Raw genomic sequence first — 27,398 nt, forward strand, 5'->3', positions numbered from 1 at the left:
TTGCTCGAAATAATTAGCTCATAAAAATATTTTTATCAACAATAATTTATGTCTAATTTTTTTTTGCAAATGGTACAAATATTTATTTTCGTTTATTTATTTAAAAAATATTTTTTTACCTCATTTATTTTTCATGAAAAAACAAAGGAGCACGAAGGCTTCATCATGTCTTTTCAACAACATTTAAAAATCAAAATAAAAGGTAATGCAGCCAGTAATGGAACCCTCAATTTTCTCCATCACCATTACGCTTTCTTTTCACCATTAAAAACTTGAAAATTGCCAAGGTATTGCAGTAGAGAAGTAAAACCATATAGTAATTTTGTGTATAATTTATTCAAATCTAATCTCATATATAATAATAATCTTTCTAAAACTAAATTATTCCCTGAACGGTTTGAAAAGCTAGTTGTGCCATAAGTCACCCTTTCACACCCTCAAATCCAATCGCATGTAATTATACCAACTATAGTCATCTTCTCGTGTGAAGGCATCCAAAAAAGTAGAACTATCTCATTGAGGAAATTAGAAATCCATCAACAATAAGGGACAAACTCATCCACAAGTTTATGTACACATTGATCGCGCCAGAAATGTCGTCGAATTAGGGATTATTCTCCTCCTCTCGATGGCCTCATATCGCCGCCGCCACCAGGAGGTCAATCTAAGGGGAGGAAGCGGGAGGGATGCTGGCAATGCCTTGGCGTTGAAGCTCCCCCAACACACATTCCAGAGATGGAGGCTTTAAGCCGAGAGGAAGTGGCTGCCATGGCTTCGATAGGACCTCTCCGATGGCCGCATCGACGCTCTCACTCCACTGTTGAACATGACAATTACAAATAGAACAATGAAATAAAAGTCTGTCGAATTCGCATAATCATCGCAATGTATATGATTGAATGAGATCGTTGGAGGCTAATTACTTGGTGAAAATCAAATGAAGGTTGAGAGGAGGCCAATTGCCCCGTTGGTGTCAGGACACCGATGCTAGGGTCTATTTTGTACACACCTTGATGATGCGGTATGCCTGGAACTGGTGCAAAACCAAATCCCTTCACAACATCGAATCACGTATAATCATCAATATTTCACATATAACTATAGAAAATTTACATATAATAATATTGCTGGGTAGAATAGATATCAAATGTGCCATGTGTTGAAATCCCACGCATTCTCGTTGACTTTTTATATGAATGACACAATCAATCGATCCATATGACATATAAAGATGGAAGGGAGTCCGGCCCACTAAGACCTTATCACCTTTCATCGGAGATGAAGACCATGGTTTATGCCATGATCAAGTATAGGTGTTCTTGGATTTCTTTTTCGGGCTCATCATATGTTTACTCTAGGCTTAAACGTTGATACCCGTTTTATCTAATAAGTTGAATGGGATGAAAAATAAAAAAGGTATTAATTAATTATATAAATAAAATAATTAAGAACTATAATAATTAGTCAATTTCCTAATTAGATAGTTAATTTCCTAATAAGATAGTGTGTGTGTGTATATCCCTTGATTCTTTACTCAAGCGTTCTTTTTTTTCACCTACATATGTGCGGAGACACGATTGATTCATGAGATATTTGAGAAAAATTCATAAACACCAAATCTTATATTCTCTCACGGACAGCCCTATGTAAAATATTATGACGTCAAAATAAACACAAAATCCTATTAATATCCAATCCTCAAAAATATCGTATATTTAAATTAAATAATCGCCATGTTGCAATTCTTACTTTTATGTATTTTACAAAAGAAACATCTGCAATACAAGAGTAGGTAAGAGGAATACTACCGTAGTTTTTGAAGCAACTTGGAGATACATTACCTAAAAACTTTTCATTGTTTGACTTGATAAATAATTTTATTTTATTTCTGTGTAACTTCATAAATATATATTCTTTTATTATCTTTCAAAAATATACTATGCAACTAAAATATAATAAATTTATTTTCTTACCCTTGAAGGAACCAAAATTTCAACTAGTATATCTATAGCCTGGAACACCAATATAGGGCCATAACAAGCCGATGAGGAGAGTCCTAAGTTATTTCTAATTCTAGCTAAGTTACTACTTGAAATATAAGATATAACATGGAACTCGGGTGGGTGTCCTATGCTTACTTGCTGGTGCCAGTAGGAAGGGTCTGGAGGCGGCAATGGCGGTGGCGGAGGAGGATGTTCCAGCAACGGCGGCGGCACCCATGTTTGCAGTGGAGAAGGAACAAGTGACGGCTGAGAATGAAGCGGCCATGCGCCATGCTTTAGGGACGGGCTCAAGGTCGGGTGACCCCACACATGCAAGGGCCTGAAATGGTGCACGGAGGGCGGCGCGGGAGGGAACCCCATGGCGGGTGCCGCCCAAGGAGTCATGACCCTCTTGCTTCCGCCGCCGGCCGCGGCGGCCCCGCCGTAGATCTGGCGCCTCTTGCTCCATCTTGCTGCGTCCGCTTCGAGAGATTGCAGGTGCCTCTTCTGCGATCGGTACTTCTGCCACATTTCGCACCTCAACATCAGTACTCAAACGTCTCCTCGCCGTCTAACAAACTACACTGGCCTCGGCCGACTCGGTTTTAATCAGATCTAAAATTAACCCGACATCCTTAGTTAATCCATCCACATTCCACCAAAATTTAGAAGCTCTTTTGCTAAATCCTAGCGAATTAGCCAAATGGTATTGATGAAAAACGCTAAGAACACATGAGAAAATGGAAGATCGAATGGATTTTGTACTTGAAGGTGGCTTGCAATGTTGTGGCGATTGAGAGAATCGTTGCCCATGAGCTCCAAGATCCGGGAAGGAACTGCCTTGTCCACCCCTAATTGCTCCACTGCTTGCACGAACTTCCTATGCAGATCTGGTGTCCAGTCCACCTGCACAAGCACAGACAATTACACAAGCCAAATTTAGAAGTTGACATCGCTTAAAGACACGAATAAAGTACAAACAATCTTGATTAGCGCGAAGTGGGAAGCCGGAGAACCGAGCAACGTGCGGCCTCGACTCGCCAATTGTCGTCCGGGACTCCGGCTCGCGTCGTAATCGTGTAAGTACAATCATGTCAAGCAAGTTTACATGACTGAGTGACGATTAGTTTGCAATTTGAGTAAGATGCATTTGCGTTTTGGTTCTTTTACCTTGAATTTTCTCTTCCCTTGAGCTTGAGGATTAGTTTTACCTTGAGCAGCAGCAGCAGCAGCAGCAGCAGAACTTCTTCTTCCTCTATCCCTTTCCTCTTTCCTCTTCCCACCACTCCGCCCTTCCCTCTTCTTCTCACTCCCTTCCCCGCCGCTCGAGCTCACCTCCCCCGCCCCCGCTCCCGCTCCGCTCCCGCTCCCGCCCTGACCCCGAGCCCGAGCCCGACCTCTCTTCTGCCTCCGATAATTCCTTCGGACCTCCACCATCCCAGGTCACGCTTGGATTCGCCTTGGCCTGATTCTCGGACCCCGTAGAGAACTCGGTTGAGACCTCGGCCGCGTCCATCTCCAAATCCGGCAAGGCATCGTCCCCGGCAAAGATGTCGTCGAAGTTGATGCTGTCAAGCAAGTCGCCCGCGTCGGAGAAGTTGAGGAACAGCGCGACATCGTCCTCTCCTCCTCCTCCTCCTCCGCCGGCGCCGGCGCCGGCGATGGAGAAGCAGGTCTCTCCTCGGCGGGTCTCATCGCCTCTCTCTTCCCTCAAAGGAGGCACGGCAAGCATTCCCAAATCTCTATCTTCTTCAAGCGTGCATGGAACAAAAAGGCGCAAACGAAAGCTTCGAAATCCTAGCAACACGGTCGAGCTTTTATGCAGGCAAGTGCTCGTGCCCTGGTACAAAATGGCATCAGTTCAGATGGAGGACCCCGGACCCAGAGGGACAGAGATGACAGTGTCGACGAGTGGGGTGCTGTCCTCTGTCGGTTTCCCGGAGGGTCGTGAGTGGGAAATGATCCCCAAAGCTCTCTCCACCACAACTCGAGAAATTTTGTATTTTATGCTTTCTTGTCCCTGTCTAGGGTTCGTTGCTGCATCCTATCTCCTCGTGTCTCTTCTCTCCCTCTTTTGTTTCTTTGCCTTTTCTGGGTCTGTGGATCCCCTTTTTTCCTGAATATCTTTTTAAAGGGGAGAGGAGAGGGGGAGAAGGATCAGAGGAACTCGTGAAGTATGATTAATTTTTCTTAGTATGAAAGGATGAAGGTGGTATTGAATGGATTCACTGGTGTGGCGTGCGTGTATATCCGTGGGTACAGTGATGGTGTAGGGATTGAAAGCGATGGGGGGCTCTCTTGAGATGGCCGAAGCAAGAATTGACCTTGATCCTTTCCTTTGGTGGACCGACGGATATCGGCAGTTGTGCTTGGTCCTGTGGTGATAGGAAGGGGTCTACCAAGGATCTTATAGCTGATTATGATGTGGGTTTTCATCGTGCTTAGACACGTTAGTCATATCTTTTCGGATTTAATTGTAAACGTCATCGATCTCACGTGACACGACGTGAACGTTGATAATGTTTTTAAATAATTTTTTGTAATTATTTTTTCTCCTTTTCTCTTTCCCTTCTCTTCCTGTCCGTGCTGATTACTGGCTGCTGACCATTGGCCATGGCCTACGAGGGCCTCCCTTTGCCAAATCTAATGAGGGCAAGGCTCGATGGGGCTGCCTTGGTTTGCGTGAGGACGATTGCCTATGATGGCCATCCTCACCATGGCGAGGCTAACTATCACCTAGGCTAGGCCGACGATGGTCAATCAACGCAACATGGACATTTTTTTTTTCCTTTTCTCTCTTTCCCTCTCTTTCTTCTAGAAGCCAATCACCAACCACAGGCCATGGCTAGCAAGGGCCACCTTTGCCCAAGCCAAGGTGAGGCTCGTCGGGTCTCGCCACATTTGGCCAGGTGAGCCGTCTCCCTAGCATTATGTACAGCCGGAGCACTTGCAGGGACATGGTTTTTGTTAATTCTTGAATACCGCAGAACACTGGATGGTGTGAGGCCACCCATCACAAGTCGTGGCCTGTGGCCGGCGGTCGGCCACTAGGAAAAAGAAAAGGTAACGAAAAATAAAACAAAAATTATAAAAAAAATTTCACGTCAGTACCGATCATATCGCATAGGATAGCTAACGTCTACATCGATAATTTTCAAATTTAACACATTTAAATGAGGAGATGGTTGAGATGCAATAACACAATCATCTATTATCTATTGGAGACAATTCCTTATCTGCAAACGTGTACTGGATATTCACAAGGACTATATGAAGTGCAACGAGTGGTTTAGTTATCATCAAAAGTCATGGCCAACGAAAAATTATTAGGCGAAAAGTCGATAGTTTCGGCTTATGCATTAATGATTATCATGCTTTGCACGGAAATTTGAATTCAACTTAAAGATTTCTAGCTCATTCTTTTCTCAAATTACAAAAGCTAGTTACACGTTTCAAAATCTCATTGTCTCATTCCATAAAGAGAGGTCGGAGGCATTGATAGTGATATTTGGGAATTGCTATTTTCCCTTTTTAAGGAAAATTGTTCAAAAGTTCCTAAACTTAATGTATGTGAATTGTTTCATTCCTAAACTTTGCAATGTGGCTAACTTAGTTCTAAACATGTTGATTATTTGCTAAGATAGTCATTCCAATCAATTTTGGCTGTAAATTGTTGAAAATTGGCCGGAAAACTAAATTCATAAATCATCTAAAGGTTTAGGGTTAAATTGATCACAATAAAATATTTAAAACTAAATTGGCCTTCATATAATAGAATTATGACTTTTTAGACAATTATCTCTTTCTTTCTTTTTTCTATTTATCTTGTGGAAATTAAATGAGCTTTTTTGTATTAATCCATATATTCAAAATCCGTGATAGTAGAACTTTAACATTACTTATTTAATACCATTCGTTTGCCGGTGTCTTTCATCCCAGGAGTATTCCGTAAAAAGTATATGCAACTTGCAAATGTTTGCCAAAAATTCAAAAACGTGTATTTTAATGAGGAAAATAATGTTAAAATATATTATACTACTTATTTACAGAAGCGATGAATCTTATACACATATAGTCTCCCTCTATTGAATAACATGTATGCGCAAATTTAGCTAGCATGAATGCAGACGGAAGACTCAAGAGAAGTTCTTCAACTTAAAAAATATTTTTCAAGTGAAGAGACTGTCTCCATTGGGAAAGTGGGCTTTAAATTTCAGCCATACATAATCAGAAAGGCAACATAAAAACGGAAACACGAACGTGCGATTGAAACCCATTATTTTTCAGGAAAGGAAAAGAAAATTAAGTGGAGATAGGAAAAGGACACACATCTTTTATTTAGGGGGTGGTCCAGCCGTGACAAGGACTCCCTCAAAATCTTTTAGGCAATCAGATGGGTCCCCCAAAATGACAATAATTTCATTTGGTGATTCAAACCCAAGTGACTAAAAACTGTGATCTGACTAGACATCTAGAAAGTGACTTTTTATTTGGTACACCACATTTATGAAGCTTAATTCACACGGTCAGAATGGACGACAATGAATGAACTGCCATGCTAATAATTTTAGGGTTAATATCCTGAAAAATCCCAAACTGATACATTTGTGATAAATTTATCCCAAATTATTTTTTTGATTATGAAAACCCCAAACCCAGTTTTGCGACAAATTTACTCCGACTGACCATAAAAAAAAAAAAATCCTAAATTGATATATTTGTGACAAATTTACCCCCAAACTAATTTATTCGACCGCAAAAAACCCTAAACTGATAAATTTGTGAAAAATGTACCATTTGCTAAATTGGATTAATACCACAAAAAAATTATAAAAATTGTAAACTTTGACAAACGAATTATAAAATCCCAAATTTGTATACTAGTAAATTATCACGTGTCATTTAATTTAATAAATTGACAATAAAATTTAACGAAAACTAATAGAGGGTAAATTTGTCACAAGTATATTAGTTTGGGGTAAATTTGTCAAAAATATACCAGTTTGGGATTTTTGGTGGTCAAAAAAATAGTTTGGAGTAAATTTGTCACAAGTGTATCAATTTGAGGTTTTTCAGGGTATTAACCCATAATTTTATGATGAAAATTGACTTAGAAATTATATAAAATTTTATGCAAAGGTTTAAGACTGAATTTGAAAAAATTATAAAAAAAAATTAGAGTCAAATTGATATTGATACAATATGTTTACGACTGATTGGATAATTTTCTTTCTAGATAAGTGTCATGCATAATTGTGGAATCAAAATGTTTATGTGTTCCAAGCATTATATATAAAAAAAAAAAAGTATTCCAAAAAAACTTGTTTGCAATTTGTCAATCATGATTGTCCTCTCTTTTTCTCTTTTTCCTTTTTTTTTTTTTTTTTCCAATCTCACCCTTGCAGAAAATACGTTTGCTTTGATTCTGAAAAGTATTTTTATTTATGATCGTTTTGCCGCTTCAAATTTTTGAGAAATTTCCATATGACTTTGATTTTAAATATCTACTTTATATACTTTTTGACATGTCTTAGGTGTTTATTATTAAGTAAAAGTCAAATTCTATACGTTAAAAGCAAAAGGTGTAAATCTAAAGTTGATTTTTAAGCTACCTTGACAGGTTACAATCATACTAAATTCGCTCTGTGAGATTTTAGCAGTTCTTCAAAGTTAATGTGTAAAATGAATCCTATCTTAGGTTTTTCATCCATCATGAGTGAATGAAAGAAAAACTCTAAGTTGATTGTAGACATTTATGTGTTTATAGGAATTTTGCCATAAGGGCCTTGGGACAAGTAGAGGGTGGCACCGACTTGGAGTAAGTGCCATTGTCAAAGCGAACTTTCGTACAAAGGGAAGGTGGTGATAGTATCGGGATTGCCAAAATATAACAATAGAATGAGGCCCAAAACGCCCAATTCGGGCTCCGTCTACTTCAACTGCTTAAGCAAACAAATCGTCTCGGTCATGAGAGATGAGCTCAATCCCAAATGTGGCTACCCAATCAGACATCAAATAGGCCAATCACAAGAGAGAAATGGTATGATGGTTCGCCATTTTTCACCCTTTCTTTCTAAAGGGTGTAAATAGAATAAAAAAAATCTGAAGCGTGAGGCTTGGTATGGCGAACCCTCGAATTTTTTATTCGTCTGCTAAATGTCATGTTTTGCATAACTTGAATCTCATCGCCCCTTTCTAACGTAGTTCCGATCTCAACAAGATGTGTGAATGTACAGGTTGAGATGGTCCACTACTTGTCGGTCAGAAAGAAGAAATTATCTACTCAAAAAGCTGAGAAGACCTGCGCCAAAAAAAAAAAAAAAAAAGAAGAAAAAAGCTGAGAAGACAAAACAATCGTGGACCAACGAGGCAACAACCTATTGACAGTAGTAGGCCTAGAAATCTACCAGTCTTATGTTCTTGTTTTTTTTCAGAGCTGTTTTGTGGAGGAGTTGACCACAATCATGCACCGTTTTAACCTTCCCTACAGTATCCATGCGGGGAATATTCCACCATCGATTTGGCACCTCTCTTCAGCTCCCCTTTTCCTCACACTTGCTCCATACAAAGAAGTGAAATACCACATGAGGAAAGAGGTCATGTATTCCATGCCTTAATGCAACCATGTTAGTCCCTAGCACGATTAGGGCCGAGGGTGAGGATCCGACCTAAGCATGCGTGGTTATACCGATTAGCACGTCTGGGTTGAGATGTGATTTATATTTCCTATCGACAAGAAGGCACGAGAATCTCGCTCCCCAATGAGCAAATGGGGTCTAGGGAGAGCCCCAACAGAGGTTGCAAGGGCAGCACCCTCGAGCCACCTAGAAACTTAAATAATTTGAGCCCATATTTTATTAATAATTTAGGATTGGGCTCATGAATAATTATTAGATATATATATATAATCTCTTTCTCTTGCAATTAAGGGATGTGATAGAGAGTTAGGGAGTGCTAATTATAGTGGAAATATCTACTGGATGGACGTAGCCCTATTTTAAGGATGAATCATGATAAAATCTTGTGTTTCAAATTCTTTTTCTAGCTTTTATTCTCCCTTTTCTAGTGATTGTAAGCCGAAATGTTATTGTCTGGAAATCAAGTGGCGTGTTGACCCTCGATGCTCAAGCCAGTGGGGAAAAAAGAGAGGATAATATTGGAGAATTGAGAAGCTTGGATTAAACATGGGAGAGTCAACCCATATATGCTTTTCATTCATCATATTCCATGGCAGGTTGAGAAGCTCAACACTTAGCAACGACGACCTTGGCCACCGCTAATCCGGTAGGTTGAAGGCGAAGTTAAAGTTAGATGACCCATTCGAGATTGAATAAGTGGAATTATAACACCAAGAGGGGCATCATTAGTCGAAGGCTAAGCCCAATTTGTCCCAGCGGATTACAATCAAAAAAATAAAAATCGTGCCATTGGTTCAATATTAATTTCGAAAAAAAAAAACACGATAACCGATTAATTTTTATCGGGTTAATACTATCAAAACTCTAAATTTGTACGCTCATACCACATTTACCCCAAACTACCTTTTGTGTCACAAGAAGTCTCAAAGTACCATGCTGCACTTCATCTAAACTCGTGCACTTGTGCCACATTTACGGCATTAACATCTAAACTTGTGCACTTATGTCACATTTATGTCAAATTAATGTCATGAAAAATTTCAAATAGATACATCCGTGTCACATTTATCCCTAAAGAATTTCGAAAATTACCACAACTTGGGGTAAATGGGACATAGGTATACAATTTGCGGTAAATGTTGCACAAGTATATCAATTTTTAGAATTTTTCTTGACCTAAAAATTAATTTAAAGTAAATATGACACGGACGTAATTTTGGTGGTAGCAGCCTTTTTATTTTATTTTATTCAATTTTAGCTTATTCAAAATAGATTACACATTAGTAGGCATTACAATGGCACAGAGCCAAGACGCCAGCACATGCACACCACTGCTGGGATCGTAAGTCAGGCGAGCACACCCACATGAACTTGGCTAGTCTGGGGGCACGGCCGGTGTTAAGCCCCCACACGGACATGCGACGCTCATCAGTAAATCGTGCATTTTCCTTTGAAGCCCATTCTCCGAAATTAAAAATTCAAAAATAATTTGTCATTATCCCCAAAAAATAAAAATCACGTCATTCATCCAATATTAATTTCGAAAAAAAATACACAATGACCATGTATTTTTATTTGAATTAATACCATAAAAAAACTTCAATTGGTAACCCAGGAAACCTCGAAAGTCGACAGCCGGCGGGAAGAAGCGCGGGGGCAGCCTGGCCCACCACACTCACGCAAATGGCGGATTAAGTCACCCCCGCGACGCATTGGAGATTCAAATCCCTCCCCTTCACGAGGGGGAGAGGGCCCAAAGCTAGCAACGCCACCCAGGTGGGTGGTACCTAAAACTTATTTTTGTCGTAAAAACCTCTTGAAGTATCGCGTCGCATACCATCGCACTGAGTAGCGTTGCTGCCTTCGGGTTTTCTCCTCTTCACGAAAGAGAGAAGTTCGAATCCCTAACACGTTGCAAGTAGACTTACATGCTTCACGAGGGTGGTAGGCCCCAGGCTGACTATCGGCTTACGGTTTTCCTAGATCATCAAAAAAAAAAATTCTCATCGCATTTAATCCAAACCAGTATATTCGTGCTCTATCCACTTCAAATTAATTTTTGTCACAAAAGAAAAAACAAATCTCAAATCGGTAGACCACAATTAGCCAAACCGACGCTATTTTAAGCCCATTCTCCAGAATCGGAAATTCAAATCACAAAACCAAATCATCATCATCATCATCATCATAATTATTTTGAAAGGAATGCCACGTCCTCAGCGAGATTATAGGGGTCCCACTCCTCGATTGCCATGAAATCTCACGATCACCGAACCGAACGGGCAACTTAATTAAAACGAGAGCGCCCGCGCAGGGCGAGGCCGGTTCCGCGGCTCTAACGGAAACCGGGTCGAACCTTCCGAAAGATCCTTTTTTGACCAGACTACCCCTGGCCTCCTGTGCGAGAGCCGCCAACCGCCCGAGGGCTCTTCCCGTCATTTCACGGGGGCAGTTCGTATTTCCGCGTTGCCGGTTCCGCAAGTTCCAAAACCAGCCAGCCTGCGTCCGCCGATTTTCCCCGTCCATTTCTCCGCGCCGCGAGAGCTCTTTTTCCGGGAGAAATCACGCGCAGGTCGGAGAAAGCAAGGTTCGGCGATGGAGTGCAGGCCGCTAGGGTTCCTGCTGGGCCTTCCCTTCGCGCTGGTCGCTCTGGTCCTGTCCCTCGTCGGAGCCGTCGTCTGGCTCATCGGGTGAGTCCCTTCCCCCTCGGCGATCGCGGCTCCGTTCGGTGCGCGGGGCGCGAAAGTCCATCGGCATTGTCGAATCTTTTGCGTAAAGTCTTTTGTTTGCGCGGCGTGCGAAAATTCATCGGCATTGTCGAATCTTTTGCGTAAAGTCTTTCGTTTGCGCGGCGACGATGGCGATCAAGCTTTGATCTTTTGCAATCTCTTTTCTCCTTTCGCAAATCGCTTCCGAGTTCGACAGTTTTGCGTCGCCTTGGATGGATTCCTTCTTCATTGATTCCTTTGTTTTTTTTTCTAATGGATTTTTTTTTTTTTGGAATTTGCAGGTCGATATTGAGTTGCCTGTGCCCGTGCTGCATCTGTTTCGCCTGGCTGGCGAACCTGGCGGTGGATCTGGTGATGCTCCCGGTCAAAGTGCTCAGTTGGTTCACCGACCAGATTCCTTGCTGATCATTCATTCCGATCTCTCTGTGTTCATATTCTTCTTCTTCTTCTCTTTGTTTTAAATTGTTTATTCATTTCTTCTTCTTCTTCTTCTTCTTCCAGTATTTTGATGTTTTAGATGTTTCCCCACATTCATTGAGGTGGTGAACAGCAGTTTCGGGATGATGAATTGGAGTTCCGAATATGTATGAACGCAAAGTATTTTAGTGCCTGCCTGCCTGCCTTAGCAAATTGTGGAACGAGTCGACCGAGCGATTAGTTCGCATACCACGAAATCTCTCTTGTTTGGAGCATTTGTCAATTCGATTTGTTAATACGAAGCTTTCTCTCTTGATTAGCAAAAAAGATCACGATTAGCTATCGAATCGATGATTAGATGTCGGTATAACACGGACCAACAAAATGCGATTAGTTCACGTACGACGAAATCTCTCTTGTTTGGAGCATTTGTCGATTCGATTTGTTAATGTGAAGCTCTCTCTCGTGATTAGCAAAAAACATCCTAATTAGCTATCATCGATTGGATGTCGGTGGAACACTGAGCAACAAAATGCGGGTTTAGATGATAAGGCGGGCTCCTCTTTCTTGTAGCCTTTGGGTATATGTTCTGTAGGGAGCACTCTAGAACCAAAAAATCATGAATGCAGCGGGCTGATGTGAGAGATTTCGCCTTCTAGATCGCCCAAGAAAAAGGGTTGGTAATGTAATGAAGTCAAAAAATCAATTGGATTTAGTCGTCGCTGCTTCTCTCTCCGTGTGAGAAAGGAGCGCGACGTTCTCTCTTTCCACCATCTTTTCCTCAAAGGTCGCTTCCAACTCGATCGATCACGGCCTGTGAGTCTGATCGCACGGTAACGTAATTAAGTCTCGCCAAAAGAGAAACGACACTAGTTGAACTGCAGAAGCATTTGGAGACCATAAGAATCAGGAATGAAGAGGCCTTGGTTGTCGACCATGTAACAGAATAACCACGCTGCGCATTCGACAACCGCTCCAAAATGAATGGTTCGGTACCCCGACTCGACTCATCCATGCTCGTCACAGATCACAGTAACCACAGCATGTCGCCGGGCACATCATCAAGCGCCAAGCAGGAAAAACCCAAGTGAGAGAGAGGAGCCAAAATACGAATGCAAGTGAAATGGAAGTAATTCTTCTTTAGGCTATCGGAATAGAAGTGAATATCCAAGCTTCTTTTCCTCATTATCACCAAATGTACGTAGAGTATTTGCTCTATCAAAGTACACCGCACCGCGAATATACTTCTGCGTGTGACAGAATTGCCCTGACATTGAGTGATTTCAACAACTCTCTCTCTCTCTCTCTAAATACATTTAGCGCTAAGAACCTACGGTCGAAACAATATGATGGGAGCACCGTTTTCTGCCGGCAACATGGACCTTCAGTCACTGTACTCCGAAGATGTAGATCCTGTACCTTCATCAGGGTCCACATTTTCAAATCCATCAATGGCTCTTGTATCCTCCTCCTCCTCATCGAATTCCCCATTAATGTATTCTCGAACATCTAAATCTCCGCCCCCATCGTCTCCCTCATCCTCATCGTCGTCCTCCTCCTCCTCAACTTCCTCGTTGCCATCCATATTATCATCGCTTGCTTCCGACAATTCATCGGCCTTGCCATTGAGGCCTCCAGAGTAATCATCTGCAGCGAGATCATATCTGTACGACCCAGTCGCTTGCCCATCTTCATCCTCAAATTCTGAACTCTCTGAACTGCTGCTATTTTCGGCTTCCTCCAAATTCAGCCCCACATTATTACCATCATCCCCATTCCATCCATCCTCAATCAAGACCCCTGGCGATTCCTCCATCATCAGTTCTTTTGTGTCGTCCCTTTCATCGAAGACAGGAACTTCCTTTTTCACTGCTCTCTGCCGATTTCTAGTGCTGCGTCGTCCTCGCCTACGTCCACCTCGTCCACGGGACCGCCCTCTCTCACCATTTGCCACTCTAGCTTTCTTGCCAGAGTCAAACCTAGGACCACCAGGTATCCTTCTCTGGGATCTCCGGCCGCCTGTGCGACTAAGGCCCCTTCCAGTTCCCCGGCCCCGTCGTCGACCAGACCTGGCAAGTGCCGGCCCAGGGTCAGCCCAGTTTTCATCTACAGGCCCACCTCGAAAAGGAGTTGCTGCACTATCATGGTTGTGCCAACTCCTCGTGCCCATGTATCTTGATGGAAACTTCTGGGAAAAGGAAGAGCAGACCCATTACTTGCATAAACAATCAGCAAGGATTTAAAGGACAAAAATTCGGCTTATGCCACAAAGTTCATGCATAAATTCTTAGGCCATGTTCATAGGTTGCTTATATTGTGAATTGATATTGAGATAAATTAATACGCCAAGATAAACTGAATTGTATGTGATATTATCACAGCCAAGCAAGGGAAAAAGAGGTTTTTTCAAATTTTCAAATCATAGTCCTACAACTCCAGTTAAACTCGGACCAGCTTACTGAGATCAAATACAGAAGTAATAACCTGTGAGGTCCTGCAGTAAATGGTTGAACAATAGTAAAATGAAGTATTTGTGATAAAGCCACCGAAATCACATCCCCATCTATGGTTATCATCACTAATTTACTAAGGTAATTGACTGGCTATAGGAAAGTTGGCAGCATACAACAATCCACCGCTATGTACCTTCCTTCATCATTATGCAACCTCATAAACAATATCAGAGTTCATTACATTGACAATGCAACTCACCACAAAGTCCCCAGATCCTTCATCTACTGCAGACTCCGCCTTTTGATGGAGCGAATAAGAGATGGCTGAATCAAATTCCATGAGCCTTAATGCAACTGCAGCTGTCGTTTGGGGTATCCATGGGAGTACAATCAAAGCTTCAAGACTCACAGAAATATCAGAAGCAAATCCGGAAGAGATGCTCAACAATTCATTAGTGGTCTCAAAATTAGGGGCCAAATAATCCCTCCTAATGGCACTCTCCAACAATGTCAAAGCCTGAAAACAAATAAAGAGGGAAGGAAAAAAAAAGAAAAAAAGAAACAAGTTTAGAGAAGAGAGGATACTTTGCAAGGAATACCATTAGGGAGAAAAAGTCTTGTCATATACTAGCCATCAGACAATTAAAGGATGAAATAAGACAGCAAGCAATAAGAAGACGATGCAAAAGCACCAATGGAGTGCATAGCCATACTCCATTCTTTTAAGATCCAGGGAAGGAAAAAAAAAAGTTTCCAGGCACATAGAGTCAAAGGGAAAGGCATTTCCCTGTTTCTCAGGAAAAGGGATAACGGCGCTAGAAGTCCAATATAGCAACAGCATAACGACACAAGTTAAGACGAACCTGAAGGAGGTCTGAAGTTGATGATGAAGTTCGCAGCTTCATACCCCAAGACTTGCGATAATCGTCAGTCCAAACGGACTCAAGAGCTTCTGGAGGAACAAAAGCCTGACAAGTCATCATTAAGAAAACCATAAGCTGCAAGAATCTTCAGGGAAGCACAATTCAAAAACATCACAGTGAAAAGGGCTTGAGATATTAAAAGCATAGGATAAACTTGCCTCCACCAAAGCCAATAACACTTTAAGCAGTCTTGTTTTCACAGGGGAAGACACCGAACCATGCTTAGTAGGGTCAGGCAGCATATGCAATTTGTGTTCAGAAGGTGCTGCAGACTCAGAGAGATATAAGTCATTTTTCAAGGTTGTTGAGGTCCAACAACATGAAGGGCAGTTATCATAGTCCATAGAATTTATCTCATGACATCGATCACAAGCATTAAGAAGTGGCACACATCTTTCCTTCCCATATTTAATGGCATATAGCACCGAAGGACTTAGGCATTCCTTCCATATCCAATTCTCAAACTCCTGATATCTCTTTAGAGCACCATCTTTCTCATGTCGATTTCTTCCGAGCTCAATTTCAAACGATGTGGAGGTCTCTGATGTCTCAGGATCCACTCCACATACAGAACTGCTAGGGCTGTCAATGCCTATGGAAGCATCAGAGCCATGTGGCACTTCAAGAGCCTCTCTCTTGACTTTCTCTTCACTTGTTCTCTTGCCACCAGTGCAGATTGCATTTCTTCTAACAGATTCTTTAAATGATGACTCTATCCTTTGCAACATGAAGTGAAGATATGATTCTCTAACCCCACGTACATCTAAAGATGCTAACAAAGAATTGAAACCCTGCATGCATTGCACAGATTGATTAGAACTGTGGGGAAGTTATATCAAGGGAAAAGAACAATGTTAGGCTGCAACATCTAAATATCAAAATAAATACTAATTTACCAGAGAGACGCATGAAACAATTGATAGATAACAAATCACACACATATAACCGCTAATGCAGGCAAACAACTCAATCATACAGTGGGCACTTAAGATGGATCAGCACCTCTTCAGAATCAATTAGCCTCCATCGCCCATCATGCAACTCAACGAAGATCCTACCACAGCCAGGATCATTTCTTGAATTGGATGTGACAAACTGCCAGTATCTGTTGCGCCTTCGATCCTGACCAAGAGGCAATGACCGATATACATACAACTCTTCTGCCTTGTAACCAATATAAGATTTTAACTGTGAGCGGGACATTTCAGCCGCATATCCTACTTGCTGCAGTGAAAAATTTTCTGAACCGCCAGGAATATCTTGCACGTGCACGTTTCCTTCAGAAGTTATTAAGGGACTGGGATTCTGCTGAACCATCATTGATTCTCGCTGAATAGCAGGATCCACTGGCATCTCATTGTTACCACCATCAACAGCAAGCAAAGGGCTTAGCTTGCCCTCAGCTGATGATATGTTTGGAACGTTAGCTTCAGTTTTGCTTGCCATTTGGAGTGGATGGTGAATCTTCATCAGGTAGTCTTCTTTTGTTCGGCGTTTATCGAGTTGTGCCTCTGCCCACATCTGTTTCTTCAAAGCAGTTGCTGCTTCCAGGCGTTCCTAGAAAGTCACTCAAATTTCAGACCACAAACAGGAGTACAATAATTATTTCCCGATGCTCAGTGAAATGAGATTAGTTTACCTCAAGAACACTACGTATTGAATTCCCTTCAATTGCAACACCAATAATAGCGACAAGAGCATTGAGGCGCTCTTCAACGCTAAGATCTGAGTACTCTCCTTCCATAAGTCCTTGCACCCATGGCTCTCCCGGATTGCTTTCATCAATATCGGTGTCTTGCTGATTATCAGTTACTTCATCTTGAATGCCACCATCACCTCTATCAACAGGAACACTGGCATCTTCATCCTTGATCAAGTCTTCAGGACACATCAATGATGAATCTCCATTCGCTCTCTCCATGCCATTCTGTGAGATGTCTATTTCATCAGCATCATCCTTTCCATCACCCGAAAGAGTTTTCACACCGAGTAGATCAACATCTCTTTGGGAGACCTCCACCTGAGCATTTAATTCAGCATTTAAATCATCCACCTCAGGGTCTTCGGTGCTTTCGCTTTCAGAGTCTTCATCTCTTTCAGCATCGTCAGCTTCCTCTTCATCAACAAGCTCAGTTTTAAATTCTCTAATCCTTTCCCTAGCAGCAGAAAGTATAGCCTCAGCATCAACTGGATCCTTTCTATAAGCAGGTCGGACACAGTAAGTAGATGGAGCAGTTCTCTCGAAAAGCTTTGTATCCCTTGACAAAGCAGCAGCTACCGATGCTTCTGGAGTCTTGCTAGTAGTAAGATCTCGTAGTCCACATTTCTTTCAAGAGAAACCATAAAAAAGGATATTTAATACTTTAAGGACAACATGATCAAACATTTTTCAGTCAACAAATCCTCTCACCTGAATCCTATCGGCGACTTCAAGTATTGATAGGCCATCATCTCCCTCCAGAGAGAGAACATGAAAAGCTGCAAATTTGACTGTTCCAGGGGTCAAACGATGCCTCGATCTGCGTAAATTAGAAAATCCCCTTTGTTGCATTTTGGCAAAGGCATTTTCAGCAGCTGCACCATTTCGCAAAATAGAAATTATATCTTGACCATCATTACCCTGCCCCTGCATCGGAGGAAACAACTTCATTTGAGTGAAAAGTGTACTTTTCACTACAGCAAAGTAAAGTAACTCAGGATGTTGAGGGCTGCAAACTTTAGCCCTTTCCTTTGACTCTTAGCTTAAGAAACGCCTTTTATTTAATTCCATATATGAAGTTAATTTAATAAAATTCATAGTTTCAAAAAGTGAAAATACTTTATTGTCATTGGGAGAAAAACACAAAAGACCATTAGAAGGGCTTAAAAACCCTTAATCCAATGCATCAGTTAAAATATATACAACCAACGTGAAAGATAACATGGAAAGGATGTTCGATAAGTTTGTCTCAAACTAGCATCACCTGAAAGTATGAAGAGCAACCCCAGCCACAACTTAATATACCTAAAATCTTAAATTGGAACTCAGAAGCCACAACATTGGGATGCAATGATCCAAACAGCAAAACAGTTACTAAACTCATAAGATTGATGATCTTTGGTCCAGTCAACTACAACTAGAGATTTCTTAGATTAATTCTTCAAACCATGAATTTTATACAGCAATAAACACCTGACTCGCTTTCTGTTGACAATTACAATGAATGAATTCTCTCCATTCTTCTGCTAACGTGGTGGGAATTGTTCTTTGAAGTACTAACGAAGCATCCTGGAGATGGAGTGACCACAGGACTCCTGAAGCACCGCTTCATGAGGAGTCGATTATATGGTCAGTTCTCCTGAAGCATATGGCTTCAGGAGGCGGCAATGAATTTTGTTTCAAAGAAACAACACCCAGTGCAGTCACATACCAGATAAAAATTCAACTACATTTGTAACTTCAAGATACCCAGAAAAAGGTAAAGAAGCCACAAATCTCAGGCAACTCCACACAGCACTTTTCAGTTTCGGCGTATTGAGAAATGAATGACTATCCTTGCTTATGTGTAAGAGATTTCCTGATATTGAGGTTTTTAACAATACGTGTGAACATAAGGCTTAAAATGGCTGCAAAACAACTAATATGCAAATGAAATGACCATCAGACAAGCAGAAGAAACAAATGCACACAAAGAATCTCATCATTGCAGTACAATTCTTAAGATCTAAAAATTAAATGCAAAAAGGAAAAAACCACAAGAACTTTTCCAATTAGTGTTCTCATGGTTATCCTTATCCACGGCAACTTGTTCTAGTCCTACAACTAGATACTAGCTTCAATCTCTAGATAAAAGTGGAAGTTGTCCCAGTCATTTTCAAACTACTCTTTTGTGAGATCTAGGGTGGCTAACATGCCTTCCGAGTCCTACTACAAGATACAGAACGAACTCTAGCCATATAACACAAGAAGGAAATACCATCATTACCAACAAACCAATGCAAGGAAACAGCATCTCTCTCAAAGTATTGAAACTTCTGTACTCTTTCTGAAATGCAAACAGCAACATGAAATGACAATCCAAGAAACAAGTAGCTTTCTTGATGGATATGAAGTCACCTCGTGATCTTCATGAATATATGCTGCTTCAACATTCTTTTTCTTCAGTTGGGGCCCAAATCCTGCAGAAAGGACGAACTGCCGCAGTATTTCAGGCCATGTAAGCGGATTCAATTGCCGCTGCCACGTCCGAATATCAAAACCCCAAGAATATGCCTACAAGGAATGCCTTAATCTTAGGTTATGAATGACAAGCAAAGCAGAAAAAGATAACTGCTCATGTACGACCAGCTTGAGAAGCAGTGTCATTAGTAAAAGGATCGAAAGTTCCTATTTTTACTGACAGCAGCTTAAGGATGTTCCCACGATTCTTATATTTGAAATGAATAAAGGTAAATGCCAGAGACACAAGAAAGGCCAACTGATACCATGATACTCTATCAGAAAAATCACTGGCAACTAATTATTAAACTTCCAGAAGTGAACACATCTACAACCCTCCTCCTCTGCACAAAAAAATTTCCACGACAATGTCCTTGATAAAATAATTAGGATTTTTATTAAGACCTCCACCAGAGTAAGAAACAATTCACACTCTCAACTTGAGTGGATAAACTTGTTTACATAACTATCTTTAAGCACACATGTCATCCATCTACTAGTGAATGTGTAAAGGATTCTTTACACACAGTGAATCTAATAATAATCCAAACAACTGTAGGAACTAACAAGAAGTAGCTCACCCCTTCAACTATGTGCGGATGGCCACCGCCTGGATTAGCAACACTATTTAGATTCGCTCCCACATTAGTGGAAGGTGTCCTTGCAACATCTTCAATATCTTTAATGATTGTTCGTAACAGAGAAACATGTATCTCACCCAACAACCTTGCATCCTGAGCCACAAGGTAAATACGCTTAGCGTGAAACCAAGAAGGCTCATGCACTCCCAGCCTAGAGATAATAACTCCTTAAGGAATGGAATGCATGTTAGAAAACAGAACGTACGTAGTCATGGAAAGCTTGAACAAACTCATCAAGCGTGAACGGCCACAGACCAAGAACATCTGCAAAAGTTATCACGAACCTCCAAGCCTAAAGTCAAGAAACAAAATCCAAGATATTTTCAGGAAAAGATTTACATAGGCAGTGAAATATTTCAAATTCTAAAGGTTCATGCACAAACCGACATTTTTTTCACTGGGAAAGCAAGGCATACGGACACAATAATTATCAAATCAATCACTTCTACAATATCGCAATCTACAATAGGAAAACGTTATTTCGAACAAATCCTACATTATTAGAAATATCATACTTCATCATATGAAGAGAAAAATTGTCCAGTAGCAATGTATAATAAACAGAATTGTTATATGCTAGAACTTTCAACTACAAACTCACAGGGACACCTAAGGTCTTTGAAGGAATGTGAGAGAACATGGTCTAAAGGAAGCTAACATGCTAATGTAAGATGCCCACGAGGCCTCATAGTCTGATGCTAATTATACGGGGATCAAGCATGGCAAAATAGAATGATACTCAGGATAACAGATCTTACACTTGGACAACTCGAATTCGCGTGTATCATTTCTGTGATGAAACTCCAAAACTGGCATTATCTTAACCAACTATTTCTTGGAAAGGCCTAGGCATAGTTTGCTGTCTTAAGAAGTGATCTACCTAAGTTCTGCTCTCCTCAATAACATTGGACAGTAAAAGAAAAACAACCCTAATCATTGAACTAGAATTTACTTCGTCCCTCTACCTTAAAAAGGTACAACAAATAGTCTCACATCAACCAGAACCTACATATCTGACATCTAACGGGACAGCATTAAATTTAAATGAATTTGTCCTGATATTTGATGATATAGTAAATAAAGCAATGATTACAGTATATCATTAATAAGTATATGCGTTAAATGTAAATTAAAGTAAGAGGTAACATATTAACTAGGATAAAAATCATGAGTTCTTTTGGCATTTTTTCCCAAAGTAAAAGGATAAAGGAGCGAGGGAAGATAAAAGGACATGTGAAAAGCAATAATAAAACTAAAATAAAAGAAGAAGCAAAGCTCAAGCTTACCATGAGAAGATTCCCAATATTCTCCTCTGAATGTGACCAAGGTTGAATTGCAAACGGCCTTTTCATTTGCACAGATATGGATGGAAATGCAGTCATAGAATCTGGAATAATAGATAATATCTTCTTCATAGACAGCATTACTAAATTGTATCTCATGAGTTGGTTCAATTAAGCTAGGGATGGCTATAAAACAAATGCAAAATTTTCAGTAAAAACTAATCAATTAAAAAAAAAAAAAAACAACCCAAAAGTTGGAAATTTGGAGCCAAACATGTCAGCCTAACTAATCAACAGTTGACCTAGGTTTTCTTCTTCAACTCATTATAACATTGCTTCAGAGCTTCAAATTCCACGGCTTCAAAAATTGTGTTCATGCAAAGTTTTCCTTATGTTCCAACAATAGGACAGTAAGAAGACTGCCATCATACACAGTAAAAATCAACTGCGGAAGTTTACTGGCACATAGCTAGCATGGATTTCTAAGTAGATCAAATCCTGCCAAAGTTAGCATGCTGGTTTATCATCTACAAGGTCTTGTGAAAAGAAAAGGAGAAAACATAAATTCCTATTAAAGACATTGGCTACTTGCATTCAAGTCAAGAAGCCAAAGTAAAGCAAGAGATCAATTTGCATGCATTGATGAGGACAATAAATAGCTTCAGAATAATCTGCTGCTGCAATCACAAAGAACCTCATGTCCAACCAGAGATTGCACAACCTACCTCTATATAACTCAAGATTTTGCAAAGTTTCGAAATCCAGAGACATAATTGAAGGTAACTCCTTGCTTGAGGCTGCAAACTCCATTAGCTCCAATTGTTCATCCTCAATGAGTTCCACTGATTCTTTTGCCATTCTGCGAGCAATTGCTCTCTCATTAGCAGCTTTAAGTCTGGCAGCTTCCTTTTCTCTGCGAGCTTGCTCTTTTCTCCTCTGTTTCTCAGCCTACAAACGCACCAGCAATTTACTAGTTGAAACAACTTAATGTTTACAGACAGATTGAGAAGAAAGGAAAAACCACAGTTCCTCAAGCTTACTCTTCTAGACTCTTTCTGCAAGAACTTCTCCCTCCTCTCCAATTCACGCCTTTGCTCACGCTGGTACCTCTCTACCTCTCTCTGCTTCTCCCGCAGTAATCTTTCTTCTTCCTTCCGCCTTTCACGGTCAAGCCTCTCCATTTCTTTTCTTACTTGCTCCTCTCTCTAGGTATTGACATGCAATAGTATTAAATGACAACATATAAACATATCCATTAAAACAAATAAATTTCATTGAAAATCAGCACCCTGTACCTTTCGTCTCAAAATATCTTGCTTTTTTAGTTCTTTTCTAATCCTTTTCTCATGAGCTTCAACCTCCCGTTGTATTCTAGCCTCTTCACTCTGTACAAGTAATAGTTTGGAGACAACACTTACCGAAACATTCTTCAAGATAATAATTTTGTTGACAAGATATCTACCTATACACACTTCATAATACTGGAGAACCATGAGATTACCTTCCTCTTTCTCTCAGCTCGTAAAAGTTCCTCATTGTGAATGACCCGTCTGTCTGATGATACAATCGGATTGTCCAATGCTGAAGCAGAGTGAGCACCAAGCCTATTTTCAATCTCCAAGTTTGTAGACGAGGTTTTTGATGGATCTAAATCATACTCTCCTGGAGTTGATGTCAAGAGATGCCCCTGCTTGCCTGGTGGAGTCAAGAGACTCAAAGTGGGCATCCGATTTTGAAGACCATATCCAGAGGGCATTGGCTCATTCGCATGCAAGAACGGAGGTCCAGCCGAAATCCGTGGGTTACTACCATCTGAACCACCATGGTATGGTGGAACAACTCTTTCATATGTCTCAGCTCTAACAGTTGGTTTCTCCGGAAGAAACTGGTATTCATGGACTGGACGCACAACACCCTAAGAACAGAAAATATGAATATTCATGTCAGTTTAGTCAAATCTTTTACCCTCCCCCCCACCATTTTTTGTTGTGCCTGTGCGAGGTGCTCGCGTGCGGGGAGGGAGGTTGGGTGTTCCTTTTCTTTTTTGTGAATAGGGGGATGAGTGGCTCGTTTCAGCTAACCAATCCCAATAAACTACGCTAAATTATCCAACTCTGCTGGGAGAAAATTCAGATCATCTGAGGATAGAACCAAAAAGCAACTCAAATACTATACTCTAAATATAGTTTCTTCTTCATGAATGATCTAAAACTAGTATTCTTTTCCACTCCCCGTATGCTTATCTATTCAAATGTCCTGAATATACATAGTTGCACCATTCTACATGCAGACACCTACTGACCTTAATTGATTTGGCATCAGAGCGCTCATATTTGGCCTCAAAAGATCTTCCAGTTTGTTTATGTTGCCCCATCACTGCTCCTCCTGCAGAGTAAACAAAATTGTTACCGGAGGTTATAAAGCAGCTTCATGGGTCATTACAACCTTTCGCAAGAAACTTGATTAAAATGGGTCGGACAAGAAATACATCAACTTATTACTTTCAAATCTTTCAAAGGACTCAACCATCGAAATCCTTGGCCCCAAAGTAAAAGAATTCTAGACACATTAAGCAGTAAATTATGACAGAACTCATTCAGCCACCTGAAAGCTAGTATCTTGTTATCACTGGACGCCCTAACAGGCTAACAGCCACATAAAAGCAAACTATAAAAAGTCCTTTCTAGTCTCTCAAAAACAGCAACATAATACAGATTAGCCCATATTCAGCTAAAGGGACTCCTAAAACCTCTTATTGCAGTGGCATAAGGGATTGTAGAAAAAGCAGCCAGTTCTATTCTATGTGAAAGGGAGAAACTCTTTCATAAGTTGCCGATCTTTACTTCGAGTAACAACAGATCAGAAAACAAGGTTCTCTTTGTTCCTGGTTCTCCTGTAACTTAGTGTTAGTTTTGAATTGTTAGGGACAATATAAAGATATTCTAAACGGAGTATGTTTCCGATAGGCATAACATTATCACAAAAGACTCTCAAGAAAAGAAAATGCATACAACTGAGAATTTTCCTTGGATTGTTTGTATGAGACTAAGGATCAATAATTCATATTTCTGCATTTATCTCCTCAAATAAAAAGGAAAAAGTGCAAATCTGACAGCAGTGATTTAGTGTTTACAAGGCGTAGCCTTTTTTTCACAACAATCTCACAAATGGCAACCAGTATAACAACAATCAGGTTCACTCTGTCCTATTCTTAGAAACGTCTCCAAAGCTAAAGAGACGTCAGTCAAATCTTTGCCTTTGGACTCCAAAGTTAAACCTGTAAACTCCAAAATGTCTCAGTCCAAATCAATAGCCCTATGATCTTAGCAGTCAATTATTTATTGCACAACCAGGATAAAATTCAAGTAGCTCACTCCAAATTTCCTCCAAATCACAAAGTAGGAGAACATCTGCAGATGGCGACACATCCCATTTACCCTTCAACAGTTTTTTTCCCTATTGTCAAGGTCAAGGCCAGAGGCCTTGGTCCAAGGACTGTCCAATGCACAATAATTTGCTCTCCTATATCTTCCTTACATCTTCACTAATTCCAGATTGTACTTCGCAATGCCATAATTTCTATATGATGTTTCAAAGAGAAGTTCTTTTCGACTAAGAGTTGCATAAATTCTTTTGCCTGATATGGCCCCCAGTTAGATACTACTCTGACCTTTTATCTCAAGTCTTAATCCGACCATCTATGAAATACTCTGGATGAACTCGTTCCAATACAGATGAAGTTCTCTGCTCACTGAAGTACTCCAGTTTGCTATTTCCCATGTCCAAAACACCAATCATTTATCTGGCTACTCTTGTCTGTCTTCATTGTGGAGCTACATTAGTTCGATCTGAACTTCACTCCTACTCGCCTAATTGAATTTGCAAAACATTAACATCTAATCACCCAACAGACAGATTTGATCTAAGCTCCATGCGACATTCAAGTACTAAAAGATAAATGGCCTTGCAAAATGTTGTGATAGCTAATTAATGCATACACAAGACATAACTACCAATCACTAAAAGAAATTGTAATTCCCTGATTTTAAACAAAATAGCTGCATCCAAATGAGCATGCTCATAAGGCAAAGAACTCAACTCACCAATAGGTGTGCCGAATGCACCTGGCGGCAAAGGATCAAACTCCATGCCGAGAATCGGCCCATCCTCCCTCAAAGGCTCGCCCAACTGCGCTTCCACAAATGCAATTGCATGGCGCTCAGCCATTGATGGTTCTGGCTCGTAATGCCGCTTGATCACCGGATAATCACCGCTGATTCGTGCAACAGCCGTCCCGACTCGTGGGGCAGCTCGCCAAGGATCCACAGCTGGCGCAAACGAACTTGATCCAGCAACAGCACCATAGGGAAGCTCATTCGCCGCTTCCCCACCAACCGACATTGGCTCAGGAGCAGCGGCAGCTGGGGAGTCCTTACGCTGCCGTTTGGACGGTCCCTTCCTGTCCTTCAAACGCCGGTGACAGAACCACATTTGCAACTGCCTATCGGAAAGCCCCAATTGCCCCGACAGCTCAGTCCTTATCGCCTCGGACGGATACGGCTCCACTGAATCAACGCCAATTTCAGTGAAAAAAAAAAAAAAAAAACCGATACGCGCAAATAAATCACATAACACAAATCAGAAAAAGGGCAACAGAAGTGCAAATAAACTGATTAGCATTCCCACCAGCATAAGTCTTCTCCAGAATCTCCAACTGAGAAGCAGTCTTCATCTTGCGCTTAGACTTGCCCTCCCCTTCAGCTGTCTTCTTCTTCTCAGCATCCCCACCACCACCACCTCCATCTCCACCACTACCAGCACCTCCGCCTCCGCCTCCGCCGGCAGCGGCCCCCCCGCCGCTACTGCTAGCGCCGGCAGCAGCTGCAGCCACCTCCTCCTCCTCCATTTTGCTCGGAGCTCAGAAAGAGAGAGAAACTCGGATCGGAACGGGGTGGTCAAGGAGGGCTAGAAACCGAATTCCATTGCCGACCCAGAATCGAGCACGGGGACGAACGCAAACCCTAGAAATCAAGAAGCGAACTTCCTTCTCTCTCAGGGAAAAACTCCCCCGTCCGCTCTTAAAAAAAAATGACTTTCTGTTGGTTTGACGAAAAAGCGAGGAATATAAATTCACCCAATAGACTTTCCTTCTCTCTCTATCCTTCTCTCTCTACTTCTCTCTCTCTCCACCGAAAAGGAAAATTAAAAATTCAAAAAATACTGATAACTTCTCCTCGAGTCTTTTCTTCCCCTCTCTCTCTCTCTCTCTCTCTCTTTCTCTCTTTGTCGATTGCGATGTGAGGTCAGATTTGTGGAATATCGCACCAGCGACCATCATAATGATATTAATAATAATAATTCCCGAGAACTGGAGCCATAAAAGACACCAGCACCACCCTCGCCATAATTACGAGAGGACGATCTCCATGATGAACGCGAAGAAGAAGAAGAAGAAGAAGAAGAGCAGCCGCGACGGCGCCGGCGACCGCGACCGCGCGCGGCGGCGGCGGCAGCGGCGGTCGCGGTTTCTTTAATCGCGCGCATGTTTTCTTGCTGCCGTCGGCATGAAATTAAATTCACGGGCAATAATAACAATACTAATAATTCCATCGGAGGAAAAAAAGACGGAGGAGATAGAGAGAGAGAGAAAACGGGGTTTTGGATTTGTGTGTGGAAAAGCGAGAAAAAACAAATCAAAATTTCTTTTTTGGGTTTTTCTAGAAAATCGAGTCGGGAAATTGGATCAGTGAAGTTGAAGCGAAGGATTGGATTGATTCGCGAATCGCTTTTCTCCTTTGTTGGAAGGGTTCCTGTAGTTTCTCTCTCTAAAATGTCTCCCTCTCTCTCTCTCTCTCTCTCTCCCTAAATTTCTCTCTCCTCTGCTGTGCATGATTTTACACACACACACACACACATATATATATATTTTATTTATTTATTTTCATTTTCGATTAATTTAAGATGGTGCTGTTTTTTTTTCTTTGGGGGACTTTTTGAGGAAGGAGGGAGATCTCTCGACCGCTGGAGTTTCGGTACGATGAGGGGGCTTGTCCGAAAGCGGCGGCGAATGATGACGTGGCCGACGGAGAGAGGGACGATTGTGCCTCACGCGCGTGGGGGGCTAGCGAGTGGAG

At 41.2% G+C, this 27,398-nt stretch overlaps 3 protein-coding genes across 3 annotated transcripts; 1 reads left to right on the forward strand and 2 right to left on the reverse strand.

Annotated features, from left to right (window-relative positions):
• Window positions 1-457: 457 nt before the first annotated feature.
• LOC104424947 (transcription activator GLK2) lies at window positions 458-4,154 on the reverse strand. The gene is given in 6 exon segments (XM_010037495.3): window positions 458-817; window positions 924-1,052; window positions 2,139-2,504; window positions 2,748-2,888; window positions 3,153-3,332; window positions 3,334-4,154. Coding segments are annotated over 6 exon segments (1,350 nt in total). The 5' UTR covers window positions 3,715-4,154; the 3' UTR covers window positions 458-664.
• Window positions 4,155-10,930: 6,776 nt separating this feature from the next.
• On the forward strand, window positions 10,931-12,093 carry LOC120290018 (signaling peptide TAXIMIN 2). Its single transcript, XM_039305672.1, has 2 exons — window positions 10,931-11,310; window positions 11,631-12,093. Exons 1-2 carry the CDS (start codon window positions 11,216-11,218, stop codon window positions 11,752-11,754), a joined length of 219 nt encoding a protein of 72 aa, XP_039161606.1. The 5' UTR covers window positions 10,931-11,215; the 3' UTR covers window positions 11,755-12,093.
• Window positions 12,094-12,885: 792 nt separating this feature from the next.
• LOC104424949 (homeobox-DDT domain protein RLT2) lies at window positions 12,886-26,672 on the reverse strand. Its single transcript, XM_010037498.3, has 18 exons — window positions 25,951-26,672; window positions 25,368-25,829; window positions 23,567-23,649; window positions 22,766-23,179; window positions 22,560-22,649; window positions 22,305-22,469; window positions 21,990-22,212; window positions 21,268-21,368; window positions 20,187-20,273; window positions 19,922-20,074; window positions 19,239-19,394; window positions 17,553-17,768; window positions 16,782-17,468; window positions 16,145-16,699; window positions 15,301-15,933; window positions 15,083-15,187; window positions 14,479-14,736; window positions 12,886-13,954 (listed from the first exon to the last, which is right to left on the reverse strand). Exons 1-18 carry the CDS (start codon window positions 26,168-26,170, stop codon window positions 13,151-13,153), a joined length of 5,412 nt encoding a protein of 1,803 aa, XP_010035800.2. The 5' UTR covers window positions 26,171-26,672; the 3' UTR covers window positions 12,886-13,150.
• Window positions 26,673-27,398: the final 726 nt, after the last annotated feature.

The sequence above is a fragment of the Eucalyptus grandis genome, chromosome 11 (assembly GCF_016545825.1).
Source record: "Eucalyptus grandis isolate ANBG69807.140 chromosome 11, ASM1654582v1, whole genome shotgun sequence".
NCBI classification, from domain to species: domain Eukaryota; kingdom Viridiplantae; phylum Streptophyta; class Magnoliopsida; order Myrtales; family Myrtaceae; genus Eucalyptus; species Eucalyptus grandis.